Source organism: Artibeus jamaicensis, unplaced genomic scaffold (genome assembly GCF_021234435.1).
Source record: "Artibeus jamaicensis isolate MK-2021 breed Jamaican fruit bat unplaced genomic scaffold, CSHL_Jam_final scaffold_833, whole genome shotgun sequence".
NCBI classification, from domain to species: domain Eukaryota; kingdom Metazoa; phylum Chordata; class Mammalia; order Chiroptera; family Phyllostomidae; genus Artibeus; species Artibeus jamaicensis.
The window spans coordinates 6133287-6148639 of record NW_026522056.1 but is presented as its reverse complement, the minus strand read 5'-3'; the positions used below and the strand labels follow the sequence as shown (position 1 = coordinate 6148639).

Genomic DNA, 15353 nt, shown 5'->3' with positions numbered 1-15353 from the left:
CTTTCAGAATTTGTAAATGGTTTCCCTCCTGCCTGCCCTACAGAAAAATATTCCTTTATTCCCCCACATATCTGCAAGCCAGTAAGCCATCTATTACCTGCACATCAATCCCTAAGAGTTGTCAAAACCGACTGGCCTCACACACCCAACCTGGAAGAGCTGTTTATTCTCAAGATTCAAACCCGCACATAGACGCCCCGCACATGAGCCCTCATTAAACAGACACAGTGTCATCTCTCCTCCAGGGTGCTGCTTCCCCTCCGTGACCCACCAAGGAAGTCGGGACGAGAGACACCCAGAGCGGGGCCTAAGTTACAGAAGGTACCCACGAACACCTGTAAACTCAATTCTCTGCTAACAACCCTGACCAAGACTATGGTGACCTAGAAGCTCCAGCCTCTGGGACTGAGAAGGAGGAGTTAGTAACTCTGTGGTCTCTCCCTGAAAAGCCGCTGTGAAAAATGACCTCCACATCATCCTCTCAAAGATGGAGAAGGATCCGTTTCCTCTCTTCTCCATCACCACCGTTCATCTGTCCATTCACCCATCACTCAGACAGGTCCTGAGCAGGACTCACAGAGCCAGACTTGCCCTCTTTCTTCCCAAAGAGCCCGCTCACAACCACTGATGAGCGAAGCCAGAGATCCCAGGGAAGCACCCCAGCACTTCTGCCACGGTAATTCCAGCTCAGCAGAATTCACGGCAGCTTCCCTGCCCACACCATGCCCCGGCCCCAGCCCCCTGCCAATCTAGTTTAACAAATGTCTATTTTCAAAGAAACCTAAGCTGCCCGCTTCTGGTTCACTTCCCTTGTAACTCATCACAGGCTGTTTGTGTGATGCTGAGGGAAGCCGTCCTGAGGCTTGTCCCCTCTGAACCAGGAAGTCCCCATTGCCAGCACTAAGTGGCACTCAAGCCCAGGGAGGCCCACCCAGCAGGGGCAGCTCCTGTGCACACAGGCCCAGCCATTTCTTGCTCCTAGAGGCCCAGCGGACCAGGCTGCAGGGCCAGGTCCTCCCAGGCACAGCGAGAGTGACAGCGCCAGTGACAGGTCGGGCCTCTTACACGGCAAAGCTGTAGCTCAAATATTTATTGTATGTGTCTGGCTTTCACACGGAATCTGCAACCTGCCAGTTACCAGTGTTTACCTTGGTAGAAATTCACGGGAAATCTTAGCCTGAACAGGCCCAGAGTTTATTTTACTGCCAGATAAACAACTTTCTTTGATAAATCATCCATGTGACAGTGTTCCTGAAAGACTAAACAAAGATTTCAAGCGCAATCTATAGGCCTTTGAGAAGCCTTCCAAAGCTAATGCATGTTTAATTGGCCGCTCTAAGCAGGCTGAGGCAGGGCAAGGGCCTGACATTTCTTTGGCCATTTGTTCTCCTTTAAAAAAAAAAAACATACAGGTTGGGAGCTTCTGGCTTGTTTTTGCAAAACTGGACAAAATTTACCGATATTTAAATGTTCAGTGGCTTCTCCACACGGCCTGTTTTCGGTTAAGGCTGGCACGTACCAAACGTCACGTCGTTTTGTTGGGACGTAAACTAAAACCTGCCCTGCAGATGCTGCAGAGAAAAAGCAGGGCAAGCGTAACACCCAAGGTCTAAAACTTCTCTTCAACAGACCCTAGTAAATTGTGAAAAGCTCATATTAGGAATAAGATTTCTTAAAAACACACAAAAATCCAAAGGGAAAAAACTTCGGGGGGCATGTCCTGGAATTGGTCTCTATTCAGCCCAAGCTCCCGGTGTCCTACAGCCTTAGCTATGTAATGACACCCAGCTTTACAATGACATAAGGGCGTCATCTGAAACTGCTAGTGCATAGGGGTTTTCTGTCTGCTTTGGTTTGGTTTGGGTTTGGTTCGGTTTTTTAACTACAGCACCTTGCAGTAGTATAATGCTTTTCAAGTTTTTCCAAATGGCCTTTTAAAATGGCTTCTTCAGCTTAATCCTCTGTTAACCCTGAGAATTAATCAGGACAGTCCATTTCATTCCCTAAAAATTTTGCCAAACCAGACAATTTCATTAGTGGTAGGATCTTCCTACCTAAGCTAGTTTCCATCCTGAGACGATTCTTTTGAGGAAGAAGAGATACCCATCATGGATAGAGTGGCCACCATATTCCAGGAACTGCACACACTTGATTAATTCTGTTCTCCCCACAGTAACGCACGAATCGCCACCCCCATTTTGCAAGTGAGGAGACGGGCTCAGAAGGTTTAGAGGCTTCCTCCTGGTTGCTCAGCTTACTGGGCTGGGATTTACTCCAAGCCTATCTGTCCCGAAGCCTGTGGTCTTTCTCCTCCGTTGCACTGCCTGCTTCTCTCCACGAAGAAAGAAATCAACGATCGCTGAGCTCCTCCCACGTGTTAGGCACAGACATCAGTCCATCCACATCCCACAAACTCCGAAAGTGGTAAGAGAGCACCCTCAGCCCCCTTTCCAAGGAGCTCCCTCACACTTCCCGGCAGGACAGAAGTGTGCTGGCGTGAGAGAACATGAGGTAGGAAGGGTATGGAATCTGGACAGGCTGCCCGGGTTAGGTGCTGATGGGCGCAGGGCCTGTAACGGATGCCAGGTGGAGTGGCCTTGGGCAATCAAGTGACTAACTCCTCTCTCTGAGCTTTCTTTTCCTTAGTCTTTAGGATGAGAGCCCCGGACTGGCTGACCTGGAAGTCCCACCATGCTCAGCTTAGAATGCCAAAGGGGTACCGATGAGCAAAACAACACTCAAAGTAATGGGCCACAGCCGCTGCGTGGGCTACAAACAGCCCCACTATCCAAGCTCAGCCTTCACCCCCTCTTTCTCCAACCACTCCCAGAAAAGCTTCAGAGAACAGGGGTGAACTTGAGGGCAAGTCTTCCCTGCCCCTCTTCTCCATGATGGTTTATATATACATCAAATGATAAAGAGGACATTTTGTTAAGTGAAATAAGCCAGGCACAAGAGGACAAATACTGTAGGATTCCACTGATACACCGCACCGAGAACAGTCACGGAGACACAGAGTAGAAGGGCAGTTTGTGGGGGTGCGGACAGGGGGACAGGGAACGAGTGTTTGGGGACAGAGTTTCATTTAGGGGTGTTCAAACCACCCAAAGATGGACGGCGGTGACAGCTGACAACAATGAGAATGTACTTAATGCCACTAAACCACATACCAAAAAATGGTTAATTTTATGTTATGTACATTTCGCCACAATACACTTTTTGAAAAGATGGGGCTGAGGCGAGGGGCAGGGCTACTTGCAATTACAGAACTGCAGCTGGGAGAGCACATCAAAGGACACCCAGACCACACCGTATGGCAGCTGGCCGTCCCGAGGAACAACCTCGAAGAGGGGAAAGCCCTGTGTCAGCCAATCCTGAACCCAACCGTGGCCCACACCTAGATATGTCTTAGGACAAAGAAGAGCAACCATTCCAGCATGACGCAAGGAGCGGGGAAGGGCTGGAAATAGAATTAGGCTCAGAAAAGATTTCAGTATTTAAGCTGAGAGCAGAGTTTCTGAGATGCACCTCTCACTTCCTTGGTGAGTCATGAAGGGAGGCCTCATCTGCCCCGGACAGGTCACTGGGCTACTGCGTCCCTGAGAGGAGCACCAGAACGAATGTTCAGTGAGTCCAGCCTACAGGCCAGGCCCAGGGCGAGGTTCCTCACCAAATCCTATACCTGGCTATCAGCTATCACTTCAGGAGGGAATGATTGAGGGAAACTGCAGGCTGGAGAGTTCAGAGACTTGCCCGGTGCTGCAGAGTATGCATATAGTGAGTAATACAGGGAAGACCGAACCCAGGTCCAGAGCAGGCCACGCCCCATCCACGGATCCTGGGTTTCTGTGTACTTTCTCATACTCGAGTATGCTTTCACTGGTTCAAAGATGCTAAAGAGAAGCGCTTCTCACTGAAACTGGCTTCATCTCTTTTCCTGCGACAGGTACAGCCAAAACGGTACTAGAAGTGGAGATAGGATGTGTAACGCCCATGGGAGGTGGGGGGGGATGACTCTTTCCCCAGCTTTTCCTCACTTCCTCAGCGTGACTTTGGAATGTAAAGTGCTCCTGATATGACCTCAATCCAAACTGCCAAGACCGGATTCCTCTGGCCAGGACCCCAGGTTTGGGATCTACTCAGGAACTCTCCTATCTGAGACTGTGGGTGAGCCAGCAATGACATCACGACTCACCCAGCCAACTCGAAGGTCAGAAGGCGCCTAGTCCAGCTATGTATGGTCTGTGCACTGTCCAACCCAGCACTGTGCACAGGAGGATGAAGCTGGTACTCAGGCCAGGAGCTGCACTTAAAGGACCCAGCCTGTGTTTTCCTCAGGCAAGATGCCACAATAACTCCTTCCAAGTATTTAGCGAGCTGTGAAAGAAATCTGCATTTTAGAGCTCACCCACCACAGCTGTTACCCTGGGGCAACAGTTCCTCCCATGTCGCCCCAGGGTCTATTTCATTTTACTTTGACTGAACTAGATTTTTGAATGTTAGAGCTTTTACATATACACTCAGTCACCCAAAACAAGACATGCAATTCTCCTTGAACTTAATAAACAAGTGGTACATATTCACTTGGAAAGGAGCCTTCTCCTTTTCTAAAAAAAAGGAAGTCCAATTTCCAAATCACTGCCATCCCGTCATTCGTATTCACATCTGACAAACATTTATTTTATGCCTCCATGTCTAAGACACTGTGCCAGAGAATATTTAAGTACAAGCAGACCTTGTTTTGTTCATTCTAAGATACAGATTATCTTTACATTTGAACATGAAGTATGTTTTCTTTGTCAGTGGTACAAAGCAAATGAATAGTGCTTCTCACAATTAACGGGCATCTTACATTAGGTAAATTACGGTACAAGATACAGCCCCTGCTCTCAAGCAGCTTACAGATGTTGCAATTACTGTGCTGGCAGCCAGTTCTCCTCCTCTGTGGAAGGAAACTCAGGGCTTACTTTGGAAAGGTTGAACCTACTCTTTGCAAGAGATCAAACTGCCCTTCGGAGGGAAACACTGTGCCTCCGAACAGCAGCACAGCCAAGACACCTTGAAAAAAGAATGAGAACAAATTAGCAAATGTGCAAAAACCTCCCAAAATATTTCTTCTAGGAAATACTCCCCAACACTACTAGTGAGAGCTGACATTTTTTCCCCTATTTGACTCATTTTAGTGTTGCAAAGTATGGTTTTACTCTTTATGGGGAAACATATAAATGGGGGAAAAAATCCTTCCAGAAGGCAGGGAAAATTTCTGGGGGCAAAGAAATCTTTTTCCACAGTGTGAAAATACTGGGCTAAGGAAGTTGCCAAGTGAACTCTCAAGCTCAAAAAACTGGAGGAGCCAGTACAAGAGAAAGCTCTAAACTGTCTCAGCAAAAATATATCGTCATGCGCGTAACTGCCAGAAAAGCTTAAGGGTGTTTGCAGATACTGGGGAAGCGAGAGAGAGGCCAGAGGCAGGGTCCTAACCTCAGAACAATTATAAATCAGAGACAGCTATGGGCACTGAGTTGTTAACAGCAGGATTATTAGTGTGGCAGCTTGCAAATACTATATTGGCCTGTTTAAGAGAGGAGAGCAGCACCCTGTTGTCCTACAGCAGGAAAAGCAGAGAGAGGACAGAAAGCAGATCGGTGCGTCCCGAGTTCAGCGCAGCCGGCGGGCTGGCCGCCATGTTGAATTCACAGACTTTGCGCCGTCTAACTTTTGGCTTCCCCACATCTGGTGCTTGATCCAGGCTGATCCAGCTACATTCCTGAGCATCAGCACACAGGTGTTTCTACTGATGCTTTTCCCTGTTGGGGGAAAAAATGTGTTCTGCACTGAGGGGTACAGTGCAGGGGTGGAGAGACTAATGGCCAAGCGAACCAGGCAGAGTGAAAATGCACTGCCCCAGGAGGAGGAGGTGCCAGGCTGGGCAGCAGGAGTCGGAGATGAGCTGGCAGCAGGGCGAGTGTGCGTGCTGACCCGGAAGGAATGCACTGCTTGCTCCTGGGGCTCACAGAGAGCCTTCCAACAACCCGATGTCTTCCCGTCGGGGATGGCAGGGCCACTTAATGCAAAGTTTGATCCCTGAAGTAGGGAGTAAAGCTTTCTTTCTCTTTTCTGTTGTGTGTCAGCTTACACTGCTGAATTTCTTTGTTTCCTAGCTAAATCCCATCAATGTAGCTGACTGCCTCCCTTACTTGAAATGAACTAAGCTAGGGAACAAGTTTCTCAACAAGGCTGCATTCTCTGGGGTGCCAAAAAGGGCAGAGCTAAGCTCAGCCCCTGCAAGGAGAGGGGAGACCCCTATTTATTGTCGTAGAAGAACATTACAAATAAAAAAAATCAAAAAGTCTCTCCTGCATCCAGATCAGAGAAGCCTGGCACAGACCATACCCATGCTGGCTAGAGAAATGCCTCCAGGGCAAAGACCAGAGCTTGTTTGTCTTCTCCTCAATGAACCCTAAGAGTAAAAGAATGCCAGCTGAGAAAGTCAGATTCCTTACTTATGAAATAAGTGAACTTGAGAAGATGACCTATAGGGTCCAGGAGGAAGTCAAAATTTCTATGAACCCAAGAAGAAAATAATCTCAGAGCTAGAAGAACACAGTTCCAAAACAGTTAATCACTCAGACTCACCAAAACCTGACTGGTTATTAAAATAAAATATAGCCTATAAACTGTGAGCAGGTGCTTGCTGACTTGGTTGGTGCCTGCTGTAGTGAAGAAAAGTCCATCCAGGAGAGTTACCTGAGCACCCTCTAGTCCCCTACCCTACACCCTGAGGTCAACCTTCCAAATTCAAATTCTTCCCCAAGGCTTGCCTCTTCAGCTTATGTCCAGGGAGTGTCTCCAGTCTAACTACTTGCCACAAGGCCCCGGCTACCAGAATTGTGGTGGGTAACTGGGGGAGATTAGCAGAGACCTGATGACAAGTTCAGGCTGGTATGTTCCAGACAACAATCTGAGCATAAGCGTGGATTGATTATCTCCTCACAGCTTCTTAGCGTTAACTTTGGTCTTAAGTTCTGACAGCTCTCCCTTCAGCCAGTGAGTTATAAAACGACTCCACAGTTTCTAGGAAATGAGTGATTAGTGTTTGTTCAGGATTTAAATTTTTTTCCAATTAAATTTTGGCTTATTCTAGGTACGTATTTTTGAATATGGCATCTAGCGCAGTGCTTTGCACTCAAGAAACACCGAATGAAGAAATGCCTGAATCAGTGAATAATCAGATGCACTGAATGGAGCTCCACAGTAGGAAGACATCGTATGCCAGTGACCTCCACATACTGGACACACTCAGTTCTGGAGTTTCCGGCACACTTCCCCCAGGAGCTGGGCCCGACAGAAATCCTATGAGCATATACATCAGCTAATACACTACCCTGCAGAGATTAATACGACTCTCTGGATTTGATGAAATGTGAGGGGCCCAATTTCGAATAGCATGTGTGGAAGACTTACAATATCTGAAGTCTACGACCCCTCCTAAGGATCCCTCAGGGAAGGAGCCACACCTGAGCAGATTCTCCCTGCCCCAACCATGCAGCAAAAGGCTTCCCATCAGGATCTGCGAGAGGTTTTATTTATGTCCTTTTCCTTCCCACCCAAAGGCCTCTCTAGTGCAACCCCATCTGTGGAGGAAGGGCTCGCCGCTGAGGCAGTGTGGGGCTATGCACCCCTACACCAGGCTTTCTGGCAGGCGACCCACCAGGCTCAGCCTGGCATTCGATGCCTCCTGCCCAAACAAGAGTGTGGACTTGGAGAAGCCACTGCCACTTCGGTTAGATGGAGGGTAACCAGAGCCCTCCACCATAATTTTATTTGAGTTCATTTAAAAGGACAGCAATAAAGAGTATGTGACAAACACAAGCAGAAAAATGCAGAATAGACCACGTCTTCGCTGGGGTCCCGCTGTCCTCCACCAAGAGCAAGGGAGGCAGGCAGAGACACCTGGTGTAGAAATAAGCGCACAGAATGCATCCATCCTCCTGAGGCTCCCTGTGGCAAAGGGTCCGAGTTCTCCCACTCGTCTTCAGCCACGGCGGCAAACACCCTGAGAGCATAGCTGTCACATGTACAATCTCCTTGAACTCGAATGTGCACGTACATATGCGTGCAGCTCATTCACCTGTGGCGCTCTGCCAGTACAAGGCCTTTTGCGCGCTTTATGATGGTGGGTTAATGAAAACACAGACTAGATAGCTCTAAATGGACATAAAGACTTGCATTACCTACCATTCTGCTTTACCTGGTGAGAATTCAGTACAATATTCAGCCTCAGGGACACAATGCAGGCACTATGAGAAATGCCTTGTTCAGCATCAATCAGGCCGAACCTGTCCTTCAGCAAAGTAGGACCAGCCTGAACCACTTCACAGCATCCATATAAAATACAGGCAGGCGAGAGGGAGTCAGCCCTTCCAATGGATGTGGTTAACAATTACTTTTCCCAGAGGAGAGACCCTCAGCGTGTCTGGAGCACAGGTCTTCTGTGGGTAGACTATAAGGGACCATCCCTTACGGGCCACCTGAGGCTGGCCCCCCACATTCAGCCCTGCTCCTGGGGCTCTAAGTACTGATTTGAAATTCCCCTTTAACCCTGAGTGATTTGGGAAAAAAGGGGGAGAACTTCCATTACTGTGGGGACGTCAATTTTCTTTGCCCAGAAAGACCTGCTAGGGGCCCCTCCTCTGACTCCCGCCTCCCAGGGAAGGCACCGCCCCTCAGCCATTCCAGATCCTGGGTAGGATGGTGCTGACACCTAGGGGTGGGTGGAGAAAGAGCCAGTGTGGAGGGAAGGCCAGCCCAAGCTGCCTGCTGTACCTCCTGGGAGTGTCCAAGGAGTGGTGCTTTCCCTTACTCCCTGCCCACCTGCCCCCAAGTCTACAGCCCTCACTCCAAGACAAGGTCCCCAAACCCCTGTCCAGTAACCTCCCACACGGAGGGACAAGAACAAAGTTTGACTTTAGCCTCAAGGAGATGCATCGACAGGCTCTGTTCAGCAGGCACGTGGGCCAGGAGAACCAGGGAATGCCAAACCTCACCAAGGAGGCCGGGGGTGCTCTCTTACCAAACTCGCTCGCACAGAGATGTTCGATTATGGCTTCAGACTTCAATTCGTTGTCACACGGAGGACACACAGTTGTGCCTAAGAAGGGAAGGGGGAGAAAAAGGAGCTGTGAGTTAGGGGATTAGGGGGGGTGCAGAAAGAAGCTCTCCCGGGAAAGATCAGCCCACAACCAGAATGCAAGTAGCTAAAGGTCTTCTGGAATTTCTGAAGGGCAACCCGAGAATCAAAATGAAGGGTCCTAAAGCCCAGGACCTAAAGCTATATAAACAGACATACGATTTCTTGAAAAGTTGGGGGCTAGAGCTGTAGAGTATGGCACAACCACTTAAAGCAACGTCAGGGTCTGGGTGGGAGTGAGTCCTCCGACTGTGGCTTGAAGGGGTATGGCGGGTCCCCGGGGAAAGTTAATTTATAAACCAAACGCATTTGGTTTGGTTTGTTTCCTGTTCTTTCTCCCCTCCCTTTTAAATACCCTCCCATCTGAATCCTGCCCCCTTCCCACCCCCAACCCCCCAACAAAAGAGCTGATCAATCTGACGGGCTCTCAAGGAGCCAAGAAAATTCAGCCAGATTCATGAACTGTAACCCTAGGCCCTGAACACCCACCCCTCCTCAAAAGGGCTACTGCTAGCAAGAGCTGCCAAATGTGAGGACAGAGCTGGACGGATCTGCAGGCATCTTCATGGTACTGCGAAGTGCTTTGAAGAGGAAATGTGTGTGCGGCTGGCAAGAAGACCACCGATAGGTGGCTAAGGCCCAGGGGGAAGAGGCACCCGAGGCCAGGGCGGGAGGCCTCCTCCAAGCCAAAACGCTACTGATGCTGGAGGGATCCCAGGAGATGAAGTGTCTCTTTGGAAGGGCAGGAAAAAAGTGGTACAGTGACTCCCAAGAAGAGTACAGGCGGCTTATCATCACCATCACCATCACCATTTCTCACCATCACCACCACTGTTACCATCTTTCAAACAACTTGGAGTTTGAGCCATGATTCAGGAAAGCATCGGTATGTTCTAAGGGCACTCCATCCTTGGCACAGCACTCTAAGCCATGCCAGGCTGGAGCTAAGGAGCACAGGAAAGTCACCTGGAAGAAGTATGGTGTACTGAGCGACCTCTGCTGAAATATAAGGCTCTCAGTCCTCCTTCCCTTTCCCATCCATGACTTCTGGAATAGCATCTCCTCCTTCGTGAGCTCCGCTGTGGCTCAGGGAGGTGGGCAAAGCCTCCCGAGATGAAGAGTAAGCAGGGAGCTGCAAGCCCTCCCAAGCCAATGCTGCTCCCAGGACACAGCTAGTCCAGAGCTGGCCACACAGCCGCCACTTGAAGCAGGGTCCCTACATGGCCCAGCAGAGACCACGTGCCTCAGTCTTTGTTGACAGATTCCTCTCCACCTCTATCCCCAGGGCCAAACGCTGTCCACATTCTCAGTGCAGCAAGAACCACAGCCACACTCTAAGGAGAAGACTGTGGTGTGGGACTGTGTTTTGGCCCAGATGTTGGAAATTTGCTTTTCACCCAAAAGCAAATTTGAAACTGGTAGTGTTTCCAACAAAGGGAAAAACTTGCCCAGAGTTTTACATATGGTTCTTGCTTCCATGGGGAGAAAAACAGGGAAAGCAAGTCCCGCAATATGGGAAGGACCATGTGACTTCTGGTAGGAGAGTCCACTGTGTTTGGGGATTTTCCTTGTGTACGTTATTTTTTAAAAAGCGGAAGCTATCACGCTGCAAGGTTCTATGAATATAATCTTAACCAGACAAAGGGCAGGGCGACGGCCACCACACTATCAACGCCAGGTCTTCATCTGCTCCGTGTGTCTCATCTAGACACTCTGGGCTCCCCGAGGGATCTCTGTACCCCACAGAAGCCTCTCCCTTGGGGGCACCTCCATCAGTGCCTCTCAGGGCATGGGAGCTCCTGGAGGTGAGGGCTGCGTGTTCTCCATGTGGCTTTCCCCCACCCTGCTTTCCTCCCCGCCGACTCCAGAGCAGCAGCAGCTCGATCCAGAACAGGGAGGAATGTGTAATGCAATATTAATCTGCGCCCCCTACGATTGTCCTTGGGGCCCCACAGGCTGCCTCCGCAGGAGAAATCCACCCAGTCATCTGCCTGAGAGGTGGAACTAAATCGCTGTTTTAAAGCATATTCAAAATAATATTGAAAGCAAAGGAACCAAAAACTAAAATGTTTTATGTTTTATTAACATTTAAAGGCAAGTAGAAGACAAGTCCAACACTGGAACCAGGATTAAGTGAATTTTTTAAAATCAATGTGAACACACACACTGAGCACCTTCTCTCCCTCCCTCCCCCTTCCTCTCCCTCTCCCTCTCCCTCTCTCTCTCTCTCTCTCACACACACACACACACACACACACAGGGCAGGTCTTCCCGGGCCAGCTCCTGGCTACAGGGGGAAGAGACTCTATGGAAGGCTCTCAGGCATAATGAGGGCACTGTGGCCAAAGCAGCCAGGCTGATTTCATGCACAACATGCCTAAACAACAACAAAACTAAACTAACGGTACGTGCTTGTTCATACAACCTCAATAGTAAAACCTGGCAGGGAGGGAGGAGGAACAACTTATCAGAGGGCACAGGTCTAATGTAAGGGCCAGAAATTACTCTCCTAGAAAAAGAACCACTGCCTCTCCCATAACAGATGCTTGGTGTGGCTTGGACAATGACCTGTATGGGGAAAGGTGTCTTTTGTCTCATTTCTCATTACTGAGTTTATTTTTAATAACATGTGGCCGCAAAGGGCTGCCCCAAATCCCACAGCTGTACATGCCCAGGATGTAAACAGAAACCAGCCAGATCATGCAGAGATCTGATGCTGCCGCTTTGAGAACTCAGTTTTAACTCAACTCTAAAGAATAAAATGAAGAATAAAAATAGTGCGTGTACTTATTGTCATCCAAAAGTACCAGTCTTTACTCAGGAGCCTCCAGCCGTAAGAACGGTCCACTTCAACTTGCCCCTGACACCCCCCCCCACACACACACACACAGCCCTCCCACTTCTGGGGAAATTTCATGGGACTCCCCTGTCACGGGGTGGCTGTCGTCCTGTTGGGGGAACGGATGCCCTCTCAAGGCAGGGCCTCACACCAACGATGCCAAGAGTGAGCCTGCTCCCTAGCTGCACACCTGACCGGTCCTTTCACAGCCTCTCTCTCTGCTCAGCAGCTGGTCTGGGGTGGGGACTGCCTGTGCACTCCTGGGACGGAAGGAAGAGGACAGTGCAAGGCCCAGACCAGAGGCACCAGGCAAGTGGAATCGCACGCAGCCAAGGAAAGAAGGGCCTTTGGGGGATTCAGCTGAGGCAATTCTTACTTCTTCATAGGTCGGCACCCCAGCTAGTCCCCTGATCTTCCCCTCGGAAGATATTCCCCCACAGGTCTGCGTGTCCACCAACTAACTGTCCCAGAAGGACAAGCGGACTCAGACCAAGCAGAGCTAGCCGAGGCCTCTCCGGGCAGGTCTGGGCTGGGCTAATCCCCCAGTGGCCAGCAGAGGAAGGGGAGAAGGGAAATCTTGGGGGCTGCAGGGGATGGCTCCACACCAAAGAACACAAAGTGCTTTGTTTGCTCTAGGTAATTGCTCAGCTCTTGCTCTCAAAGGGCTGCCCTTCTCAAAGGTTAACCCTGTGCACATACCCAGGAAGCGGGAGAGCAGAGGTGCCCAGACTGGGCCACTGCAGGCAAGCTGCTGTCTTTCCCTCTCCACCAGCCAGGACCCGTGCCACCCAGCATCAATCACTTTAAACCGATCCTCTCCATCCTGGGATTAGCAAGTGCATTCAAAGTTCTGGGTGCCCTTTTCCTCACATCTACCCCCACCTTCACTCTGGGGGGACACACCCTTCGGTGGACAAGTCTTTTTGGCATCACATAAAGATGGGCAAAGTCAGCACACAGCCAGCCCGCTCCTTGAAAAAGCCCTCCAGATGCCTGCCCCTGTGCTAGGCACACCTGGGCACAGTCCCCATCTCCGACAATCTCCCCATCTCCGACAATCTCCACATCTCCGACAATCTCCACATCTCCGACAGAGACTCAACTCTGGTTCCAAAGATTTCAGGGTTGAATTCACTCCTCTAAAAGTCAGGCCACGTGCTGTTTTGCTTGTTTTGTTTTGTTGCCCCTCCGGGATTTCTCCCCCCACCCCCGAAAAAACACTCAAGAACTGCCCTTTAAGTGGGAGGGTGTTGTTCTTCTAGGAACCTCAGGCCATCCCTGATGCTGTTGGGAAAGTCTCCAATTCGCAGAACCCCACTCCCCAAGGAGAGACGGACAATGAACTAATTACACTCTTATCTTTCTAATTACCTGAGGATTTGTGTAAATGAGAAAAGCAGGGGGTATGCGAGAAGAGCCTTTCCGTCCCCCAAACCTCTCCAAAGCTGTCACCTGAACGAGGTGGAGAAACAGAAATTCCCAGTTTCTAAACTTTCTCAGCCAGTTCTGCAGCTTGGGCTACTTGGCCGAACGACCTAGTTAAGGAAAGAGTTGTTGTTTGTTTGTTTGTTTGTTTGTTTGTTTTAAATCTTCATGGAACCTGTGAAAATAAGCCCGCGCCTTAGCAGGTCCTCGGCCTTTCTGAGCTTCGGTTGTTTTCCTTCAGGCGCATCCCGCTTGGGGTGTTAAAGCACTTGGATGGGGACTCGGTTCCGTTCCAGAGGAGAGACGGGCTCTCCTTCCATTTGCAAATTTAAGCGCTTTTTTTTTTTTTCCAGGTATGGAAAAGCAAGACTGGACCCCAGGAAGAGCCGCTCCAGGAGCAGGACCAAGTTTGCGCGCGGCCGCGGCACAGCCGCCGCGGCCGCGCAAGCCCCGCGGTCCCTGCACCTGGATCGGGAAAGGCGCAAAGCAACACCTCGGACGGAATGGGAGCTTTGAAAAATCATTCTGCTCCGCTTGAGAGCGGTCTCTAGGGAGCATGTCCGAACTCCGGGGTGGTGCCGCAGCTGGAGGCCGGGGTGGCGGAAGCATTCCCGCAACCCCCGCTGCAGCCCGGCGGGTCCCCGGGTCCCCAGCCGACCGGAGCGTCGGAGGGGATGGCCTTACCTTGGGGTTTGGAGGCTTCGGTGGCATTGGGCGGGGTCATGGCGATGCACACGTCCCCCTCGGGGAACTTGTCACACTTGAGCATCTCAGGCCAGTAGAAGCCGAAGAACTGCATGACTGGCTCGCACGAGTCGCGCACGGCCTCGCAGAGCCAGCGGCAGGGGTAGATGGGCCGGTCCAGGCAGACGGGTGCGAAGAGTGAGCAGAGGAAGACCTGGGTGCCGATGTGGCAGTTCTTGTTGAGCAGGGGCACCCAGCTGCTGGCTTGCTGCTTCACCTCGGCCATGGTCTCGTGCTCCAGCAGATTGGGCAGCACCATCTTCTTGTAGCCCACGTTGTGGCACAGCCGCAGGTCCGCCGGGATGTCCACGCACTGCGGCGGCTTGGTGTAGAAGCGCCCGCTCTGGTACGAGCCGATGTCCGACTGGAAACTCACGTAGTCGTACTCGCTGGCCGAACCCGCAGCCAGCAGCCCGGCGGCCAGCGCCAGCAGCACGCCCCCGGCGGCCCCGCGCCGGCCCCCGGCGCCGCGCCCGCTGCCCATGCTCGCTCGGCTCGCTCACGCCTGCGACGTCGCGGGTGCCTCCGCCGCCTCCCCGCGCGTGTCCCGCCGCAAACTTCCAAGAGTCGACGGGGACAAAAGGCGTCGTCCCCACCCCTGCCCGGATCCGCGGCCGCGCGCTCCTGCCCAGTCCTCGGCGGGTGGCGGCCCTCGGCCTGCCGCGGGGAGGGGAGCGTGCGCGGCCTGAGTGCTGCGGGGGCTCGAGCGCGCGGCACCGACTCCCGAGGCTGCCCGACCTGAGTGCCCGGTGCTCCTGCTGCGGAGCCCTCCGAGTCTCCCCGCGCAGCCAATCAGCGCCGGGCTGCGGCGGGCCGCACTCATTTAGCACGTCAGTCATCGGCGAAATTAGCCAATCGCCGTTCTTGCAACAGGGTCCGGTTTACTAGAACGCAACACAGCTCAACACCCCTTAAAAAGCAAAAATCAAAGAGTAAATAAATAAAAGAAGAAGGGGGTAAGAAGAGAAAACAGTAAAATGAAAGGAAGAGAAAATAAAAGTGCGGGATGGAATAAAGAGAATGTTTAACGCTGTGATTAACTTGCATCGGATCGCGGAGAAGCAAGGAATTTAACAGTACTTGAAAAATCCTTAAGATAATGAAGACTTTTTAAAAAACACTTCTTCCTCATTCAAACGGCAGCTCACCAGACAG

At 51.1% G+C, this 15353-nt stretch overlaps 1 protein-coding gene across 1 annotated transcript in view; it reads right to left on the bottom strand.

The window, feature by feature from the left end:
- The window catches only part of SFRP1 (secreted frizzled related protein 1), a 42094-nt gene extending 27134 nt beyond the window's left edge, over nt 1-14960 (bottom strand). Inside the window, exons 1-2 of the mRNA XM_037142511.2 lie at nt 14139-14960; nt 9074-9151 (exon numbers count right to left, since the gene is read on the bottom strand). Coding sequence (XP_036998406.1) covers nt 9074-9151; nt 14139-14682 — 622 coding nt within the window. The 5' untranslated portion in view covers nt 14683-14960. The remainder of the gene's footprint in view (nt 1-9073; nt 9152-14138) is intronic.
- Between the last annotated feature and the right edge of the window lie 393 nt (nt 14961-15353).